Source organism: Rhodamnia argentea, chromosome 5, assembly GCF_020921035.1.
Source record: "Rhodamnia argentea isolate NSW1041297 chromosome 5, ASM2092103v1, whole genome shotgun sequence".
Taxonomy (NCBI): Eukaryota; Viridiplantae; Streptophyta; class Magnoliopsida; order Myrtales; family Myrtaceae; genus Rhodamnia; species Rhodamnia argentea.
In genome coordinates, this window is record NC_063154.1 from 28067760 (window position 1) to 28088506 (window position 20747).

Here is a 20747-nt window from a genome sequence, read left to right on the forward strand (position 1 = left end):
AGAAGGTCGGAGTCGGGACCGCGTCCAATTACGCTCCATTGTCCTCTTCAATCGAGAGGTACATGATTATCGTTACATCAATTAAGTATACTGAAGCTAAAACATAGCCAAAATTAGAACTAACTAAATTTATATACGATCTTTACTTTGGTTAAATCTCTGATTAAATATGCATCGCGATTATTTGTAATGAACAACCTACTTGTCGGGTAGTGCATGCCACACAAGTACACTATACATCAAAATGGATCTCTGCATTCAAGAGTTTTAAGATCGTACAAATAGAGCGATCCCTTGACAATATATGGAAGCCAATAAAAGCAAACTATGTTAGGTAGGCAGAAATTGCTCGATCAAAAATTCATCTCGTGTCAAGTGATTAAAAAAAAATACTGCTTGAACCATATAGTGTTAATTAAAGTAGGATTACATATATTTTGACAAGTGGAAAAGCACCAGCCCTTTCATGTGTAAGTTCAACCATCGGGAGCTTCCTTACTAGCCTTCACAAAGCGGCCTTTCACTCGCTTCCTAGTGGTATCGGCTCCGGTCTTCCTGGACTCATATCGTATGTACTCATAGATGTAGTTGGACGTACTTTTGGCACCATTACAAACACAAAATTTGTGTTTAATATCCTGTTAAATTGGTTGTTGATAGTGATTTATTAACATTAAAAAGAAGTTAGTAAACTAAGGACAAACAATTACGTAGTTAAGGAAAGCATGCGGCCATTTTGTCTAGCAAAAATTGATGGTGGGGCCCAAGACTCGTGCAGTATAAGTTGAGGGCCCCACAAGATAGCGTGTCTGACCACGACTGTTCTCCTTCCCAGTTGTGGGTGGCCTTCAAAGATAATTTGTACGCGTACAGCATGGATAGAGATATATTTATACGGGCTTTTGGCATTCGATATCCTGTTTAAATTGGTGGGGCCCAATACTCCTGCAACATGATTGTTTCCTCGTCCGTAAAGAGTTGTGGAAATATAAATTGTGGGCCTCCACATGCTATTATGTCTGACTACTACTTTATCTTCTTTTCATGCTTTGAGCTTCCAAGAAAAGAGAGAGCTTGCTTTCAATGATAATGGAACTAGTACTTCTCACAGTCATTACACTCTGGAAACTAGAAACAACAGTAGTATGGTGATTTTCTTAGTCCCTTTTTTAATTTATTTTTGCAACTCAATAATTCCCCTCACCTCATCTTGGAACTTCATTAATTCGAGATTTAACTAAATCACCAATTTCATGTACGAATTCCGTAGGTTGCCTTTCCAAGTTTGGAGACATTAGAAGTCGACGGCTTGGACAACCTTGGGTTTATGTTTTCCCCATTGCGACTTGAGCATATGAAATGGCAAATTTTTTCTTTTGTCTGGTGTATGAAATGGCAATTGAGATGCAATAGATCTTAACATTCATAATATGGATAATTAATCGTTTTATATATTTAACCTTTATCATCTCGAAATCTGACTTAGAGATGTGTCACAAACACTATGTAATAGAAAATATTTTGAATACAAAATTGAAAAATTAGAGCATGACAACAACAATTAATGGCAGAAATTGAGAGAGATTATTTATAGTATATTAAATTCCAAACTAGCAGGCGGAGACGTAGTTAACTATTTAACTAGGAGATCCACTAGGTATAATCTCAACGCCAACTTTAAAGAAGATGACAAATCATTCAAGTTAAAAAAGGGGAGCAAAGGCAGGTGGAAAATGCTTTATTATTATTTTTTATCAATGAAAATGACATTACACAATTATCGATAAATGTTATGGCCCTATATGCTATTTTATGGGACCAGTCCTGTTATCCAACATCGGCCATTGGATTTAAAACAAAACAAATTCCACTTGTCTAGTTGGTCATTAATAGTAATTTACTCACATTAAATTGAATTGGTAAACTAATGATAAACAATTGCCCAGTTAAGAAGAAAAGCTCATAGCTATAGTTTATACGGGAAAAAATTGCAGTGGAGTGGAGCATTTTAGTTGAGTAGACAAGATTGCCCTTTCATAATTACATGATTATCACCGAAGTTGATGGTGGGGCTTTGCCTTTTTTGCTTTTTTCTTTTCTTTTTTCGTCGTAATCTTGTCGGCGTTGACGATACTCCAATGAATGAAACACAAAGAAATGAAATTTGTTGTATGGATGGAAGTGATGGGTGATGGCGTGGCAGACGGAGGATTTTCTTATAGTAATGAACGTTTGGAAAAAGACTAGTTATTCTTTACAAAAAAAACTAAAAATAAAAACAGAAAACAAAGCTTTCCACATGATTATGGTTCCAGCGGAAGTGGAAGAACATTTCACTAGAAAATGAAAGAGAGTAATTTACTGGCGGGTCCATTCTGACTAAACTAAAAGCAATATAGGTCATTCACCTGAAATGTTGTTAGGGTGTGAAAATGGGCCGTCCCACAAGATTAATACGTTGGCTCTCTTAGATAATTTTAATCTTCTATAATGAGTTCAGAAAATCTTCAATCATTTGATTCAAGTGTGTGTATGATATGTAGTCGGAATCAAACTATTGGACTTTCTAGGACTGATAAAAGATCAATGAATTTTAAAGGCAAAACTAAATCGAATTACGTGTAGTTCTTTCAAGTGTGGAATGACGCAAGTAAGATTCGTTCGTTTGACCCTTGTAATTCTTTTTTAAATTGTTTTTAGAGTGATATAATGTTGATTTTAAGCATTCGGTAGTAGATAAAATCACACCTTTCACTGTATTGCACCTTTTCTTTCTAATTGCTAATATTCTTCCTCAAGCTATCCTCAGCTGCATTGTTCTTTTACCACGTCAATTCGGTGACTTCTATGTTCTAAGGTTAATTAATAATTACCCTTTTGAGGCGGTACTTCGATTAAAATAATTGAAAAGAGAATGAGTAGCATATAAAAATTAGTGTTGAGAGTTCCCAAAAAGTATTGCGTTGCAAATTTCTTACTTTTAATTTCTCTAGAAATTGTTTCCATAAAGATGGTTGAACATCTCTAATTGTACCTGCACACATATATATATATATACACATTGAAGGCAATTGAAAAAACACCAGAGAGGAAAGCGACCGGTAACATTCAAGAGTTTGAAGGAAGCTTTACTCTCTTAATTTACTTCATTTGCAGCTACAAGATCTCACTTTGTTTTCCTCATCGAAGGAAGCTTTACTCTCTCTTAATTGCACCAGCAAAAGGAAATCACTCATTTTAGTTTTTATATGAACCGCAAGACCATTATTATGAAACTGTTGTTAAATAAATAAGATACATTTTGCAGATCAGCCATTTCGGTTGCGTCAGACACTGATAAAAGGTTAATCAATTGTAAAGGGAAAATTCAATCGATTTAAGTATATTTAATTATTTCAAGTGTGTTATGATGCAAGTAAGATTTGTTCTTTTGACCCAAGTAATTTTTTTTAATTGCTTTCTCTTAGACTAATGCGATTATATGATTGTTATATGAGCATATCCGGATTACAATTTTGATCATCGTAAACGGAATCTGATCGAATAGAATTCCTACTTTTTTATTTTTTTTGGTAAGGGTTCCTACTTTTTTATTTGTCTCCAATAATTCTAATAGCCTTCCCTTCTCGTCCTAGAGTCATCCACATCGGTATGGAGATGTTTTCCTAACTTTTTTATTTTATTTTTTTTTCCTTTTGTGCAACTTTAAGACAGGACACCAATTTCATGAATCTGTAATTTACATCTTGACACTCATCTGTATTTGCGCCTTGGAAATTCATGAATTCATAATTTAACTGAATCACCACTTTTGTGAACAAATATCCGCAGGTTGCTTTGCCTAGCTTGGAGACATTATATGTCATTGGCATGGATAGCATCGAGATGATATGGGACAATCAAGTTGTTGTGGAATCTTTCCCCAAGCTAAAATCGCTTTATGTGGATGGATGCAACAAGCTTGTGACCATTGTTCCTCCTTTCCTTCTGGGACAGCTCAAGAGCCTGGAAAGTTTAGAGGCAAAAGCATGTGGTTCGCTTGAAGTCGTTTTCGAACTTCAGCCACTAATTCCTCTAGATGGGCATCCCGTTGCTCTTCGTTAAGCCGATTCGGGATTACCAAAGCTAAAGTGCGTGTGGGATAAGGAACTTCACCGTCAAGTTGAATTCCAGTGTCTACGTTCTATTCGCATTTCCGAATGCAATAGCCTCACCTCTCTGTTTCCAGCATTTATATTTAGAGATCTAACCCAACTTGAAGAGTTGGAGATCCGTGAATGTGGCATTGCAGAACTCATTGAGAAGGAAGAAGGAGTACGAGTTCCCGGGTTTGATTTCCCAAAGTTAACCTCCCTCCAGCTTGAGCATCTGACAAAGTTGACGTGCCTCTACGACAGAGCACATACTTCCCATTGGCCGGTGTTAAAGACCTTGAGGGTAGATGGATGTAACAAAGTAGAGATACTTGCTTCCCAATTTGAGAATGAGATACAACGTCATAAACAGCCTCTCTTCTTGATAGAAAAGGTACGACCCAAGATTATTTGTTTAGCTTCCATGTTGAATATTTGAAGTGATTGTTAACGTCAAAGCCAAGAATCCCATTAAAGTAGCTCTAAAATCGAGGATGTAAACCGGACGACTCTCTTTGAATCCATAGACATATTACAACATTGAAACATCATATGTTCTTCAAGTGTTGACCAAACATTCTTGTCCATGTCCGACGTACCAAATGCATACTCTCATTGAACCCTTTAAAAAAAAAAAAAGCCAATTCTGATGATTTAGCTCTCTCTTAAGTACCGCAAAGATTGCAAACACGTGGCATGTGGTGTGATCTTACCTTGGCACGAAGTGTGCTATCTAATTTGAACCCTACACAGATGATATTATGATAAAAATGGAAAGATGGGACATTACCATTAATATTAACAACTGAAATTCGTGCAATTGTGGCTGTTATTGATGCAAATGTTATTTTCACAATGGATATATCTATACAAAGATGAATGTAAGGAGTTACTTAAGTTTGCATATGGATACAAGTCGAATATAAAATATGAGCGACAGTGTTGGTTTCATTAGGGCACATAACTTTCCGTTGAGTCACAAGAGATTCGATATTCTTTTTTTTTTAGATTCAATACTCTAAAATGTACGATATGCGGGACGTATACCATAATACATGGATACATTTTTAACTAAGATGACTTTAGGTTCTGATTTCACTATTTTTTTTCAGGGGGCATATCCTAATCTCCAAGAGTTGATTATTCATGACTAAAGTCATAATACCTGAGTACTCTTTTAAATTATCTGGCTTTAACTTCTGATTTGATTATTCTCTCAGGGCGCATTCCCCAACCTCCAAGAGGTCAAATTGGATTTATGCCAACGGATGGAGATATGGCATGGGGATTTTCATGATGAGGAATTCTTCTGCAAGCTTAGAGTTCTTGAGCTTTATCATCTCTCCAAGGAATCTGCAACATCCACAAGTCGTTTTATTGAGAGTCTAACCAAGTTGGAAGAGCTAGTCATACGTGAATCTTATCTAGAAGAGCCAAGCAGCAATGTGGAAGCCATGGAAGGCCCTAGTCAAGAACAAAAAGTAATATTACCCCTTTCAAGACAAATTAAACATTTGAAGGCTCTAAATGTGTCGGATTGTGATGGGTTATCAAGTATGTTTACACCAACAGTAGCTGAAAATTTGGTGGCTCTCACAAAATTGAGGATAAGTAATTGCAGGATATTGACAGAAGTTATTAGTAACAAGGGAAGTAAGGAGGGGCATGAAGTGGCTTTCCATCATTTGACATGTATGGAGCTTGATGGGTTGATAGAGTTGAAATGTTTCAGCTCAGGTGGCTGCGCTTTAATATTCCCTCTCTTGGAAGATGTCATTGTGAATGGATGTCCCAACATGAAGTTCTTCTCCGAGGGGCCAATAGAGGCCCCAAAGCTGGATAGAGTAAAAGTAGATACGGCGGAACGCGATGGGCCAACAAAGGACCAGTATTTTTGGAAGGAAAACCTCAACATGACCATCCAAAATTTGTTTAAAGAAATGGTATGCCTCACCTACTAAATTCTATGCAATTGGTTGTTTTTGATCACCGACAAAGTAAATGCTTTTGGCTAACTTGAATTTTACGTTTAATGATGCATTTTTCGACAGGCTACGGTTGCTAAGGCTGAGTTTGTGTGGCTGTTTGAGTTCCCTGAGCTCGTTGGAAAGTGGCACAACGAACATAATCCCGTCAATTCATCTTGGCAATTAACAACCCTGGTGGTGGATAAGTGTCCATCATTTATGAATGCTATGCCATCGAAATTGATGCTTGTTTTGGAGAAAATGACGAGCTTGCGAGTGTGCAATTGCAAGTCTTTGGAAGAAATATTCGACCTTGAAGGGCTTGAGCCAGTGGAAAGCACTCGGGTGCTACCTCGCTTAGAGAATTTGCACTTGATCAATCTACCAAAGTTGAGGCAACTATGGAACAAAGATCTTCAAGGAACGATGTGCTTCAATTCTTTGTCTTGTTTGTCTTCTCTGACTCTTTATAAATGCAGCAACTTGAGACATGCTTTCACTCCATCGATGGCTCGGTGTCTTGCCAATCTAAAATATATGGAAATAAAGGAGTGTGATCGGATGGAAGGAGTGATCGAAGATGAAGAAGGGCAAGGAAGTGCAGTGGAGAAGATTACGTTCCCCAATCTCTGGACGATTAAGCTGAAACGCTTGCCCAATTTGATGAGTTTCCTAGCGGGAAAGAATCACGAGCTGGATTGTCCCAAATTTTATTATCTAAAGATTGCCCATTGCCCCAAAATGAGAAGTTTGACTTGGCAGTCTTCAATGGATATTGACCATAACACGCCTTCACTTTTCACTCCACAGGTTAGTCTTCTTTTTCTAAATCCAATGCTTTTGTTTTTTAGATAAATCATCTAGTGAAATGAATGCGCGTGTCACATGAAGCAATTTTTGTTCCAGAGCAATGTATCATCCGATTTTGGTTTTTTGTTTGTGTAAAAAAAAAATCCTCTGAACACGGCATTAATCAAGGATAAGAAATTGGTTTCCTCTTACACCCACTTTTTGCCAGTGGTTGGATCCGAATCTTCTCAATGTAGAACTAGTAAATTGAGCCAATTTGCTTTTTCTAAGATCATAACATAGGTCATTTATTCAAGTCGTTATGTCGCCCATGCCTCTTTCGAATTAATTTTCTTTCGGTACAAAAATTTCCATAAATAATAAAGACAAAACTAGTAAACAAATGAAGTTATTTTTTTATCTTGTTTGCCATAAAATTTTCATAAGCAATTCTCGCAATTAGTATTAGTGTTGAATAAGAAGCGGTGCTCACAGTAAATAGAGGAAATAATCTCTGTCATGAGAAAGACACATTGAATTGTGTTGGACTCGAGTTGCAAATTAATTATAAGTGAAGTTGCTCTACTCTCATTTGTGCTCCCATTCTGTGGCTTATTGATCTCAGCCATCGATGCATCCGTACCCATGTGATACCGAGATAATGAGACCGATTCCAGTTTGCTAATAATTTCTGGATTTTTCTAAATCTAGTAAAGGTGAAAATGGGAAGCTAATTTTTTTCAATAGATAAAGAAAGATAATGTAGAACCAGCTTATACCTGTCGTCGGAGCGTTGTTTACTTGCACCCACCAGCGTGGCATTGGAGTCGACTTTAGGAAGAGAAGAAGAAAATGTGTGTCTATATATATATATATATATATATATATATATATATATATATCCCGACCGAATTGAAGCACGTGTGTCAAACCTGCTTTGAACCGTGCTTCAGTTTCAATCATTCCTTGAAGTAAATAAATCTAAGAAATTCTTAGCTTATCTAATGTTGCATCATCAAAAGATTAGCGCAACCAACTTTGATAATGATAAGTGCAAACAAATCTGGCAAATTGCATGTTCCCCTTGGAGTGCTCCAAACTTTGATAATGATCAGTGCAAGCTGCTTTTTAAATTTTAATATTCATCATTGCAACTTTCCAAAAGTTAAAGGGATAAGGCGTCGCCGATATTAAGTATCAATTAAACTACGTAAAAGCCGATGCTCAATGTACTAGTGATTGTAAATGCATTTATCATTTTCATGCTTTTTGGAATGCAATAATATACTAGGCCTCAGTCATCACCCACCCGAAATGAAAGGATCAATTAGCCGCTCCCTGTTTATATCACTAGCAAGCCCTTGCATTCTCATGATATGTGAGAGCTAGCGAACTTTGGAAATTCCTTCTTTGAAGTCATAACTCAATATGATCACATTCATTGTGTCATTTTTCTCAATATGGCAGGTACAATTTCCCGGGCTTTCGCGGATGGCTCTCTCTCACATGGACAATTTATGCAAAATATGGACCGACAATCCTCTAGAAACTCTCACTTTTGACCACCTTTGGAAAGTGAAGGTCAAAAACTGCGTGAGCCTTGAAAATCTATTTCCGCATTGGGTGGCTACAAGTCTAACCCAACTTGAGCAGGTTCTTGTGGAGTCTTGTAGGATCGAGGAAATAGTCGCTAATGGAGATGACACTCCACACTCCAACATTGCTCAAGTTCTTTTTCCGAATCTAACCTCTTTGGTGTTACATGATATGCCACGACTCAAGACCTTCTACCCGAACTTGCCCACTTTGAATTGGCCATTCTTGGAGGAATTGCGAGTAACTCACTGTGATAAAGTGAACATGTTATCTTTTGCAGCATCCATGAACAAATGGACTCAGAGAAATGATCAACAGGATCTTTTACGCCAAGAAGCACACTCTTCGTTTGAGAGGGTATGATTACAACTGCTTTTCCTTGGTTTCTACTTTGTTCTTTAACGTACCCACTAATCTCATGTCCTCTACATGATCACATGTCACGTTATGCAACTATAGGAAATATGCTCTTCCTTGCCAATCAATTTGTCGACAACATAAGATATGTTTAATATCTCAAGTATACTTTTCATTTGTGGAAACACCTAGGATATTCCATTACATAGAACTACAAAAATAATAACAGATTTCTGTTGACTACACTATGTTCGTAATCTACTCTTATCTAATGGTGCTCAATGAGGATTCACACGAGATATCCTCTCCATTGTTGACACATGTCCTACGTTGTACTTTTATGCTCTATTATTTTTTTTTCTACAAACTCTTAAGAAAAATAAACTCAAACAATTTTTTTTAACTTATTCTTTAATTCGCCCATTATATTTCATGTCCCCTTCACTATAGAAATTGCAAAGCCCGTTACCTATGAGTTTGCAAACGAAATAAGATATCTCTTATATATTAAGCACACTTTTAAGGGTGTAGACCCCATAATTTTTAGATACATTACGAGTGCACCTCATTACAAAAAATTCCAGACAAGATATACCTAATATAAGAGGAATTTGATGAGCTGGAGGGCTCTGGAATTTAGATTCACCCTACCATCCTCTACTTGAGATATGTATGTAGAGTTCTTTGGATTCAATAAATTGTAAGAAGATGGCCACCTATCATGCAAATCAAATGAAATAGGTTTACCTTTTACAATTTGTGATTTATTGTTGAACCTCTACTTGAATTTATTTCTCTCACTGTATTGGCAATTTGACAGGACTTTCCAAACTTAGAGAGACTTTTATTAGTCCATGACGACATTGAGATGATACAGGATGGAAAATATCATGATGACATCTTTGGCAAGCTTAAAGCGCTAACATTGGCATGCTTTCACGAGGAAAATGTCGTCTTTCCTCCCAGATTCCTCCTAGAGAGATTTCAAAACCTAGAAAGCCTTGAGTTCTTCTGTAGCTCCTTTGAAGATATATTCCCTAACGAAGGATTTGTTGACGAGGAAAGAAATTCGGTGCTTGAAAATTTAAGAGAACTTAAGTTGAGCAAGCTACACAAGCTAAAGCGTGTGTGGAGAGAAGACGGTTTAGTGTCCAAATTTCTTCTGAGCATCGAAACACTTAAGGTTTGGGATTGTCCTGAGTTGACGATACTATTTCCAGCCGTGACATCCTTCCAGAATTTGACGAATTTGGTGGTGAAGAATTCCTCTGGATTGGTACATCTAGGGACAGCTTCCGTGATCGCAAGTTTGGCGCATCTTTGGGAGATGACTATAATAGGATGTGAAAGAATGAAAGAAGTAGTGGCAAAAGATGAAAATGGAGAAGGACAAGTGATTTCTTTTAAGAAACTACAATATTTGACACTCCGTAATATGCCAAGCCTAGAATGCTTCTCCTCCACCACAAGTTGCATCTTGAGGTTTCCATCCCTGTGGAGGATTGTAGTGGAAGAGTGCCCCAAAATGAAGATCTTTTCTAATGGTACGCTAAGCACGCCAAAGCTAGATAGCGGGACACTGTTTGGATACAAGTGGCGATGCATTCGGAAGTGGGAGGGTGATCTGAATAGAGCCATACAAAAGTTGTCGTCATAAACAAATATATATATGCGCAATAAAAAATGAGGTAAAGTTGATCCAATTGAAATTGATGTCTTTCCCAATTTTCATTTTTTTCTTTTTTGGCTATATCCCCCGAGAGGAGGAAGAAAACTTGAATGGTGATGAGATATTTTCATCTTTCGTTTCTTTGCTTCGGTCAGGCGACATCATCATCAACCCCCATTGGATTTTTCTTGCGAGCTGAACAGTGCGCCGCGCCCTCCCACCATTGCTGGAGAGAAGACGAAAGTAAGTCCGACGCCGGAGATCGCGCCGCCGAGTCTCGACAGTATTTCTCCTCTCTACCGGAATTTCTTCCGATTGATTTCCCCAATCGCCGTCTTTTTCAGCTAGGGTTCTGTTCTTCCCTTGCACCTGTGTCTTCGGATCATGTAGGCTACCTTAGAGTCTGAAAGCACAACTTCCTCAAGCATTTGCGAGAGAAACACGTCTGTGTAGAAAATTTTTGCTTGTTTGAGCATTTTGAGAGATAAAAACTTATTTGAGCTGCTCTTGAAAGAATCGAATTGCTTCAATTAAAATTTTCAATTCCATCCATAATCCAGTCATCGATGTCTTTGCTTTTTCCCCTGCCCTTGTCGTCTGTGTGGCTCAAATTCCATGTGTGGGTTTGTGCGTAAGACATGGAAGGCTTATGTTGGGTCTTGTTTCACCATATGTTGGTCTTTCAACCATGTACATGGGCGGACTGCTCCTGTTCAATTCATCGGGCAATATATTCTGGAAAGCAAGCAAATTGCGACTGTCAGGTAATCAGACAGGTCATGAACGTGAAGCTGAGGTGCTATGGACACGATCTGGGCATTTTTCTGTTGCTCTGTATGTGGAGGATGTTTGTATGTTTACTCTCCTTGATAGGGATGATGTTGTGTGCGGAGTCTACATATTCACTAGTGCTGGTAAGGACTTGATTTACATTGATCGAGATGAACTCTTGAAGTGTCACTTTGCCTGGTCCAAAATTTCCAAATGATATCTCCTTGTATAGTCTTGATGAATAAGGGAAGCGTACTTCATTCTGATTGGGTTTGTAAGGCTCATAATAATCTAGATGGACACAGTCATTAATTCCATGATCCAAATCTGAATGAACCGAAAAGAATGTGCTTCAGGATGTCCTTTTTGGTTTATGCATTCTTGTTATGTTGATCTTCATTCTGAATTTGAAATCAAGTATCATAGACTTATGAAGATTATGGGTTTTATTTTTCCCACAGGGAATACCAAAGAGGTTCATGAGAAAATATGGCGAGAATCTCTCCAAAGGGATGCTTCCAAGAGTGTCAAATACTGCAATTGTTTGGCCTGTGGAATTGGAAACATGTGATGATATGGTTTGGTTATCAAGGCGTTGGAATGAATTTGCAGAGCATTACCCTATCTGTTGGGGGCGATTTTTGGTCTTCAAATCTGAAGGGCACTCCATTTTCCATGTAATCATATTTGATAAGCACGATTGAGATAGAATATCTGTGAATGAGCGGCGATGCGAGGAACCGAGCCTCGGCACTTGTGGATTTGTCTCACCGAAAGTGGAAGATGCCGGCGATTGCTGTGATGTTTTGGTCGAGCTTGAAGTCCTGGGGGATGAATTGTGTTGGCCCAAGTGTCCTCGGCTTTGTGAGGCAGCAAAATCTGAACAGGTTTGCGAAGTTTGTGGCATTTCCTATGCACATTAATCAACACGGAGTTAGGGGAGACACGAAATTTCAAAATGCTTGTCACGAGATTTTTGAGGTGTGAATCTTAATCTACTGGCTAATTATTCCCTTGACTGTCATTCTCATGTTTGATTTGAATTCCATACAGGAACTTTCCATGTCATTAGGCTAAGAGAGACTATGTTAGAGCTAATTCATCCTCATAGTTGATGTCCACTTGTTGGAGATTTTTTTTCCATCTACATAGTGTTTACAATATAGTTCAATAGATTACTAGAACAATACTCATTAATAACATGTATTAGAAAAGATGTTAGCTGGCAATTTCTTTCATCCTCGAGCACTTTCAAAAGGATAAATTCATCCTTGGATTTCTTCTACTTCAAGTCATTACCTTCTTGCTCTTTGCCATCCAATTTTGTCCTTGGATTTCTCATTCCACTTAAACAATTTCATATCTTGCTTGTTCAAACACGTACATTAGCAGAGTGTTTTGGGTGGATTCATCAAGCAAGATATTCAGGAAAAGCAAAGAACGTCGGTATTGTGACAGTGAGGCCCATCAGGAGCGGCAGACACATCAGAGGGGCTCTGTCTCTGTGTTTTTCTTCTGGTTGATGTGCATTTTCGAGAGAACTCGTCTGCCTGTAGGAAACGTCCGCGTGTTCGATTTAATTGATGGGCATGATATTGCATTCGAAGTCTCCATTTTGAGTGGTTCCAGTAAGGGCTTGATTTACATTGTTTGAAGTGAGTACTTGAAGTGTCACTTTAGGCTGGTTATAGCGTGACTTGACTTCTGGGTTTACAATTATGCCTCCCTTATTTGGTTGTGCTGCATCACTGACAAGTATGCTTTTTTTCGTTGTTATTTATAAATAGACACAAAATCGTTTTTGTAAGACTCTGGTTCGTTTGGCACATAATGATTTAGGTGGGAATACTAGGTAGTTTGTCTCTTCGGTTGTGAAGACACTTGTAATGTATGTTCTGTCAAATTGTCTAAATTTTGATTGTCATGCTAATCATATTTTACAATCTATGTAGATCTTTTCATAGTACGTCAATTGAAGAAATGCTTACACTAAAAGACTATTAAAGTTCTCATTTTTAGCTCAGCGCAGGAATGAACAGTTTAAAACGTAGAGTGAACCATTCTGAGCTTGTTTTTCGTGGTCCACACTACTGAATTAGCCAGTGAATCTGATTTGGAGCATCCCCTCTTCAAAGTGGTGACAGCAAGATCATGAGAGTAAAGTGGTAAGATCTCTAGCCTAGTCCATCACTGATATTCTTCACAAGCTGCTCTATTTACTATCCGAGTGGGCAGTCACTTGAATGGTGAACTAACTGAAAATAGCTATTAATGGACAGCCACTTCTTAAAGAATGCTTTAGATTGCAGGTTAAGATCGATGACTTTCATGAGCCTCTTAAGGCTGGTGATTAAAGCTCCTGAACTAGCAAACATGGTCATGAATCTACATCATGTGCTTTTGTCGCAAATGTGTTCTTTTAGGATGTCCTTTTAGCATACAGTAGTTTGTTCAAACATGTACATATGTGCAGGATTTTCCTGGTCAATTTGCAAAGCAACATATTCAAGAAAACGAGGAAATGGCAACTCTTAGGTTTTCAGACAGATCATGGCCGGTGAAGATCTTAAGCTATATGCATGAAATCCGGGTGTTCTTTGCTGCTGGTTGGCCCGTATTTGCAGAACTCATTTGTGTATGGGAGACATCTGTGTTTGAGCCCATTGATACATCCCCATTTTCATTAATGCCGGTAAGAAGCCGATTTAGAGCATTGATATAAATCCAGGATTCCTAATTATGCCTCCCTTGCTCAGTAGTTATGAATCAATGAAAAGTGGACTCTTTTCTGTTTATGTTTTCTTCTTTTATGTGCTAGTCTCAATTCTGTACCTTCCATTTTAGAAAGAAACTCACAAATTTGGCGCTTCTTTAGGGTTTCTAGTGGCTCAACCTGACCTATAGAACTAATAAAGTGTGATAATGTCAGTTAGACTTTCCTTGAGCAACCTGTTCTTTTACGAGGTCAATTTCAACTTAATCACATACTTCTTGTTATCTCTTTCCAAAATTCTTGATGATTTTGTGCACGTCGTTTGCATGTTGGTGAAACTTGGTAGTTTGTTAGTTTCTTCTAATTCCGGTCACATTAACAGAATTTGGTTTTCTTGATAACGGTAATTTCCAATATATGCTAATTCTTTCCATAGCCAGTCAATTAAAGAGACGTTCAGCACCAATGTCTACAAAGTTCTCATGTTTTACTACAGGTGGGATCGAACCATCTACATGAAGAGCAAGCCGTTCTGAGCTGGATTTTCATGGTCCTACAATTTCAAGGCCTCTCACATCTCCCCTAAACTGGCCAGCAATATTGATTTAGAGCGTCCCTTTTTCAAGCCGGCGATGCTGGTTATCCCGCGATGTCACATCAGTAGCCTGGGCTTACATCATCACTGATATATCTCATGTTCAATATAACAATTTTCGTGCATTGGCTGTGGAAAACATGTACATGTCCAGGGTGTTCCGGTTGGATTCGCCAACATATTCTGGAAAACAAACAAATGCCAACTGTTCAGTATTCAGAAAGATTGTCTGAAGCTCATTAGGAGCCATTGACAGGCCAGAGGGACCATAGGGCCTTATCTGCCTGTTGGCGTGCATTAGTCAAAGAAACTCATCTGTTGCTGTAAATGTCTTAATGCTTGAGCTCATCAATTGGGATGATATCATGTTCAAACTCTCCATTGAGTGCTGCTGCTAATGTCACGATTCACATTGATTGAGATGAACATCGAAAGCATTAATTTAGGCCATTGCAGCTTGGATATGAATTCAGGACTTGAAAATATGACTCTTTTATTGAGTAGCGCAGCGCTGAATCCATGGAAAGCACTCAGTTTCTGTCTTTGTTGTCTCCTTTCTTCCTTTCTGTGCTAGTTTCAATTCTATGGCTACCTTGCTCGAAAAGAATCTCTCATTCGGTGAATCTTTAAGGTTTTGTGTGGCGGCTTAAACTGACCATATTTTGGAAACTGTAAAAACATTATGCTCTGATGCAAGTTGACGAAGTATTTCTCTTTTGGTTAGGGTCACCCCATGTTTTTCGAATATGAAGGGAACTCTTTTGCCGATGCAAAGTGAAAGTTTGATGGATTGTTCCTTGTTAATTAATGATTCACTATCGAAATCTAAGGGTCAGATTCTCTCTCGGAAAGGGAAAAATTTCGAAGATGTTGGGGAACATCAAGATTTTAGAGGAAAAAAGAGTGATAAAAACAGTGGTCAATTTACGGACATCACCTGCATGATTACATAATGATCTAGGAGGTGCAAAATTGAAGATAGATCGTTACATCTAACGTGAAGAGCATGTAAGGTTAAAGTCAATCGAAGAAGTCACCGATGTGGATCGGTTGAAGAAGACTAAATTGAAAAGCTTCATCCATAGAAGTTGCCAATTTTGAAAATGAGCTCTCAAGGACCATTTATTCTGAAGGCCCCCAAACAGACGAATCCATTGGGGTTACTCATAGTGAAGAGGGTCGGGATGGGAAACGGATCTAATCTTGTCATGGTGCAACCCCGTTTAGGAAAAACATTGAACCCATTACAAGGGGTAGGAGATTGTCTAAATCTCCTCTAATGAGTTTCGCTCCAAGTTTATCAGTTGACTACCGGTTAGCAAAGTTATCTCTAAAGGTACTTCTCAAACACCTTCAAAAAAGTCTTCAATATATGCATGTGTAATATATGAAAAACACATTTGTTAAAGATATGTGTGTGACATAACTATAATGTTTATTGTATAGTTATAAAATACTCATTCATTTGTAAAGATGTTCCCACTAAAGTATACGTTCTTATAAGAATTCTTTCAAGATCTATCAAAGTTTATAGGATACTGAAACTCTTTTAAAGGCTCTCCAAAAGAATCATTGTAATCCTTAAGTCAAAATTTTCCTCACCAATTCTAAAGATATACAAATTATCTTCAGCAAGAAATGGACCCACAATTTTTATTTTAAGCGCTAGTTAACATGTAATTTTCAAATATGAGAATAAGAAAGCTATCTCATTATGAGTTGTATATACTTATATATCTTATCATAAAAGTCATGACAAATCATGCATTTGGGAAATATGAGAAATGTGTCTAATATAGTATACATATCTTCCTCACATAATGATATTGTTTGTTGTACATCGATTATACCAAACCTAAGCAAGATGTGGACAAGTGTCAAACACAACATAGCTTTCAAACCCTCCTTCATATGATAGTAAAGACTGTTATACGCTCCCTCATTCATTAACAGATTATCAACTTTTGGGGACTTAATACCTCTCTCGGTGAATTCATATTGCTCATATCTAATGCGATAGTCAAAAAGTGAAAGTTGTGCTCCGACACTAAGCGGCATAACTCTTTAATTTGATCAAAATCGAAATCCATGCAAGTAGCACAATCCAACGTAGCTAGCCGACGGCACCTGCTCCACGGCCGAAGCATGTGGCATCGCCATAAGAAGTATTGGTGTGGCAATCTTATCCCAGACAAAGAACCCTAGGATGACGATCTCCACATCACACATACTGAAGACTTATGTTTGTGGGGCTTCCATGGGGTCAGATTCTCATAAGAAGTTATCCGGACGTGACGCTTATGTACAAGATACGTTTTTTTTTTTTTTTTTGGTCCAAATGTACAAGATACGTTACCGCATGCAATAGATGAACAATTATGCAATGCCTTTTTATAATTTCTGTTTTACAATTTGTTAGTTCCATTAAGATAGTGGAGAGCAGTGGAGAGTGGCCGTTAACGATGATTCTCACTTTTCAGTGCTAGATGACGAAAATTGACCCAGAATTCATTTAAAATTTCATTCGATATATTATCATAATTTGATTTTCAGATAATTTAAATTCAGAGACCAAAAGAGGAACCTCTCCCTTAAAAAATTTAAAGATCTGTTAACGGCTTTGCAAACCAATATTCTGTAATATCCTTATATTTAAATGAGAATTTATGTAGAATAGCCGACTAGTGATAGCACAAGATATGATCCCACGTCAGGCTAATCGAGTTGGGAAAATATTACTTACAGCCAGTACATACTCTATTCCTCGCAAAATTGAGCATTTATGAAGGCCTACTAAGAGTGAAATTATGTCAAATTATTCATGAATTGTTCAAGCTTAGGATAGATCATTATTTGAGATCTAACACTTAGAGTTATCAAATGGGTGGGTTGGATCGGGTCGGGTCGGGTATGGGTTGGGTCGAATATAGTCAAACCCATATTGACCCGTCTAACCTGTTTTGACCTCTATTTGATGACCCATACTCGATGCGACCCGCAACCAACCCATCGTTGACTCGGCCCGACCATGTTTTGACTCATGTTATCAAAAGACACTAATATTTTAGAAAAACATATACAACTCGTTCAACCTATTTTAAGCTTTTCACATGTATATGTTACCATATAAAAACTTCACATCAAATGAAAAAAGAAAATTAAATAATAAAAAATGATAGAATTCCATAATTTTTACATGTCTAGTTAACAATACAATGGTGGAAAATAAAGTATTTAAGGGATTAGTTAACAATTGTTGTGATATATATTTTATTCACGAGAGATGATTCACTAAGGCTAATTTGGTAGTTTGGATAAAATTTATCCCGTCAAAGGAAAATATACCTGCATGTCACAGTTGTTGAATCCCTAATCTCAATCAAATTGGAATTAGGAAGTGTAGATGTGAGCAGGATTAGAATTTCCGTTCAAAATATTAACATATATCTAAGGCCACACCCACAAAAAAAACGTCGTATGAATCAAATCTTTTACCACCGGAATTGAGGGAATCAAACGTGGCCAATCCTTACTTTTCTTTCATCCCCGATACTTTCTCTCCAGCTCTTTTCGACTTTGCCTGTTCCATTGATTCTCCACTAGTCCAGTCCATTCTCGACGGCCTCGTGTATTATGTATGCCGATTGCCATGTTTGCATCGTTCGTGTACGTAACTTGTTACCTGTGGCCTTGCAACGGCGGCAGTTGGCTGTGATCGGGGCTGGCGGGTGGCTACCAGCGGGGGCAATTGGTGGTGAGCGGTGGTGGTCAGTGGGTGCGGGCGGCTGGAGGCGGCAGCGGTGGGCGGCGGACGGTGTTCGGCAGGTGCGGGCGGCGGCAGTGGCCGTCGGCGGCGGAATTCCTTCCGATTGCGTGTAAATTAGTTGAAGTCGGACTTCCTCAATTGTTGTTTTCTTCAACTAGGGCTCTCTTTTTAAATTCGTTCTTTTCATCCTTCCCCCTGTAACTTCAGATCATGTAGCTTACCTAATAGTCTGAACGAACAAGTCCTCAAGCTAGCAATTATTGCCCCTAGAATCTCCAGTGGATTAATCCATATACATCGTTTCTGCTCGTCGTCGTCGTTGCTGGAGAGAAGACGAAAGTGCGACGCCGGAGATGGCACCGCCGAGTTCTCGACAGTCCTCAATTCGTCATCATCATACTCTCCTCCCACACATCATTTCTCCGGTCTGCCAGAATTTCTTCCCATTTTCATGTCTTATTGCGCGTCAATTAGTTGAAGTCGGGAGCTGGTTTTCGTAAAACCTTCCTCAATCGTCGTCTTCTTCAGCTGTGGCTCCCTTTTTAAATTCCGTTTTTTCCCTTGCACCTGGGAGTGCAGATTGTGGCCGGTGAAGATAAAGGAGCTTTCCACACAAGCATGTGGCCTTCTTCTCTGCCCGTAGGAGAGCATTTGCGAGAGAAACAAGTCTATGTAGGGAGATTTCTGCGTATTTCATGCTCGTCGATGGAGATGACATTGTGTTCAAAGTCTCAAAGCTGGTGAGCACCGGATATATTTGATTGAGATTAATATTGGACATGCCGCTTCAGGCCACTTTCAATGCTAATACGAATTGACACTTTTGCTGCTCCCTTTTGACCTGCACTTGAAAGAATTGAACAGCTTCAATTAAAATCTTCAATTCCATCCATAATCCAGTCATCGATGTCTTTGCTCTTTTTCCCCTGCACTTGTGGTCTGTGTGGCTCAAGTTCATGTGTGTATGGGTGTGTGTGTGTGTGTGTGTGTGGATATAAATCTTCTGAATGTTTACCCTATTGAAATCTAGGAGCATAGATTTTTTTTGACATTTCACTTTTGATTGCCGGCTAAGATTGATGACTTTCATTATATTGTTTACTGTCTACTAACAACTACCGCCTTGAACTCACTTTGTGTGATTTGATTCTCTCGTTAGTGTATGCTTACTATGTTTGGTCTTTATTCACCATATATTGGTTTTTTCAACCATGTACCTGGGCAAACTGCTCCTGTTCAATTCACTAGGAAAAGTATTCTGGAAAGCAAGCAAATTGCGACTGTCAGGTAATCAGACAGGCCATGGACAGTAAAGCTGAGGTGCCATGGACATGATCGAGGCATTTTTCTGCTGGTCTGCATGTGGAGGATGTTTGTATGTTTACTCTCCTTGATAGGGATGATGTTGTGTGCAGAGTCTACATATTCACTGGTGCTGGTAAGGGCTTGATTTACATTGATCGAGATGAACTCTGGAAGTGTCACTTTGCCTGGTCCAAAATTTTCAAATAATATCTCCTTGTATAGTCTTGGTGAATAAGGGAAGCGTACTCTTACTCTGATTGGGTTTGTAAGGCTCATAGTAATCCAGATGGCCAGAGTCATTAATTCCACATTCCAAATCTGAATGAACCGAAAAGAATGTGCTTCAGGATGTCCTTTTTGGTTTATGCATTCTTGTTTTGTTGATCTTCATTCTGCATTTGAAATTAAGTATCATAGTCTTATGAAGATTATGGGTTTTATTTTTCCCACAGGGAATACCAAAGAGGTTCATGAGAAAATATGGTGAGAATCTCTCAAAAGGGATGCTTCTGAGAGTGTTGAACAGTCCAATTATTTGGCTTGCGGATGTGGAAAAATGTGATGAGATGGTTTGATTATCAAAGGGTCAGAATGAATTCGCAGAGCATTACTCTCTCTGGGAGGGCCAATTTTTTGTCTTCAAATCTGAAGGGATTCCATTTTCCATGAATCATATTCGATAGAAGCACCTCTGAGATAGAATATCCGCCAATGAGTGGCGATTCGTGGAACCAAGCCTCAGCAGTTGTGGATTTGTCTCGCCGAAATTGGAAGGTGCTGGTGATTGCCGTGATGCTTCTCTCGAGCTTGAAGTCTTGGGGGCTGCGTTCACCCAAGTGTCCTTGGATTTGTCAGGCAATGCAATCTGATCAGGTTTACGAAGTTGATGGTGGTTCCTATGCACATTCATCAGCACTGAGTTTGAGGTGTGAATGTTAATCTACTGGCTAATGTCTTTGACTGTGTTGTTCTTGTGTTTGATTTGAATTCCATACAGGAACTCTGCGAATCGTTAGGCTAAGAGAGACTGTGTTAGAGTCATCTTTGTGGTTCTGTCTCTAGCTCTCCTGTGGGGGCATATGTATG

At 38.5% G+C, this 20747-nt stretch overlaps 3 protein-coding genes across 3 annotated transcripts in view; all 3 read left to right on the forward strand.

Moving 5' to 3' along the window:
- Window positions 1-18767, forward strand: part of LOC115755168 — a 463587-nt gene extending 444820 nt beyond the window's left edge. Inside the window, exons 7-8 of the mRNA XM_048279302.1 lie at window positions 10697-10785; window positions 18724-18767. The gene's annotated coding sequence lies outside the window, so the exon portion shown is untranslated. The remainder of the gene's footprint in view (window positions 1-10696; window positions 10786-18723) is intronic.
- Window positions 3871-11853, forward strand: LOC115726480. Its single transcript, XM_048279744.1, has 8 exons — window positions 3871-4033; window positions 4229-4527; window positions 5354-6076; window positions 6185-6910; window positions 8357-8842; window positions 9663-10272; window positions 11072-11425; window positions 11744-11853. The coding sequence occupies exons 1-8, from the start codon at window positions 3871-3873 to the stop codon at window positions 11851-11853; spliced, it is 3471 nt and encodes a 1156-aa protein (XP_048135701.1).
- On the forward strand, window positions 12066-14600 carry LOC115726475. The gene is made up of 4 exons (XM_048279745.1): window positions 12066-12169; window positions 12675-12834; window positions 13756-13974; window positions 14492-14600. Exons 1-4 carry the CDS (start codon window positions 12066-12068, stop codon window positions 14579-14581), a joined length of 573 nt encoding a protein of 190 aa, XP_048135702.1. The 3' UTR covers window positions 14582-14600.
- Window positions 18768-20747: the final 1980 nt, after the last annotated feature.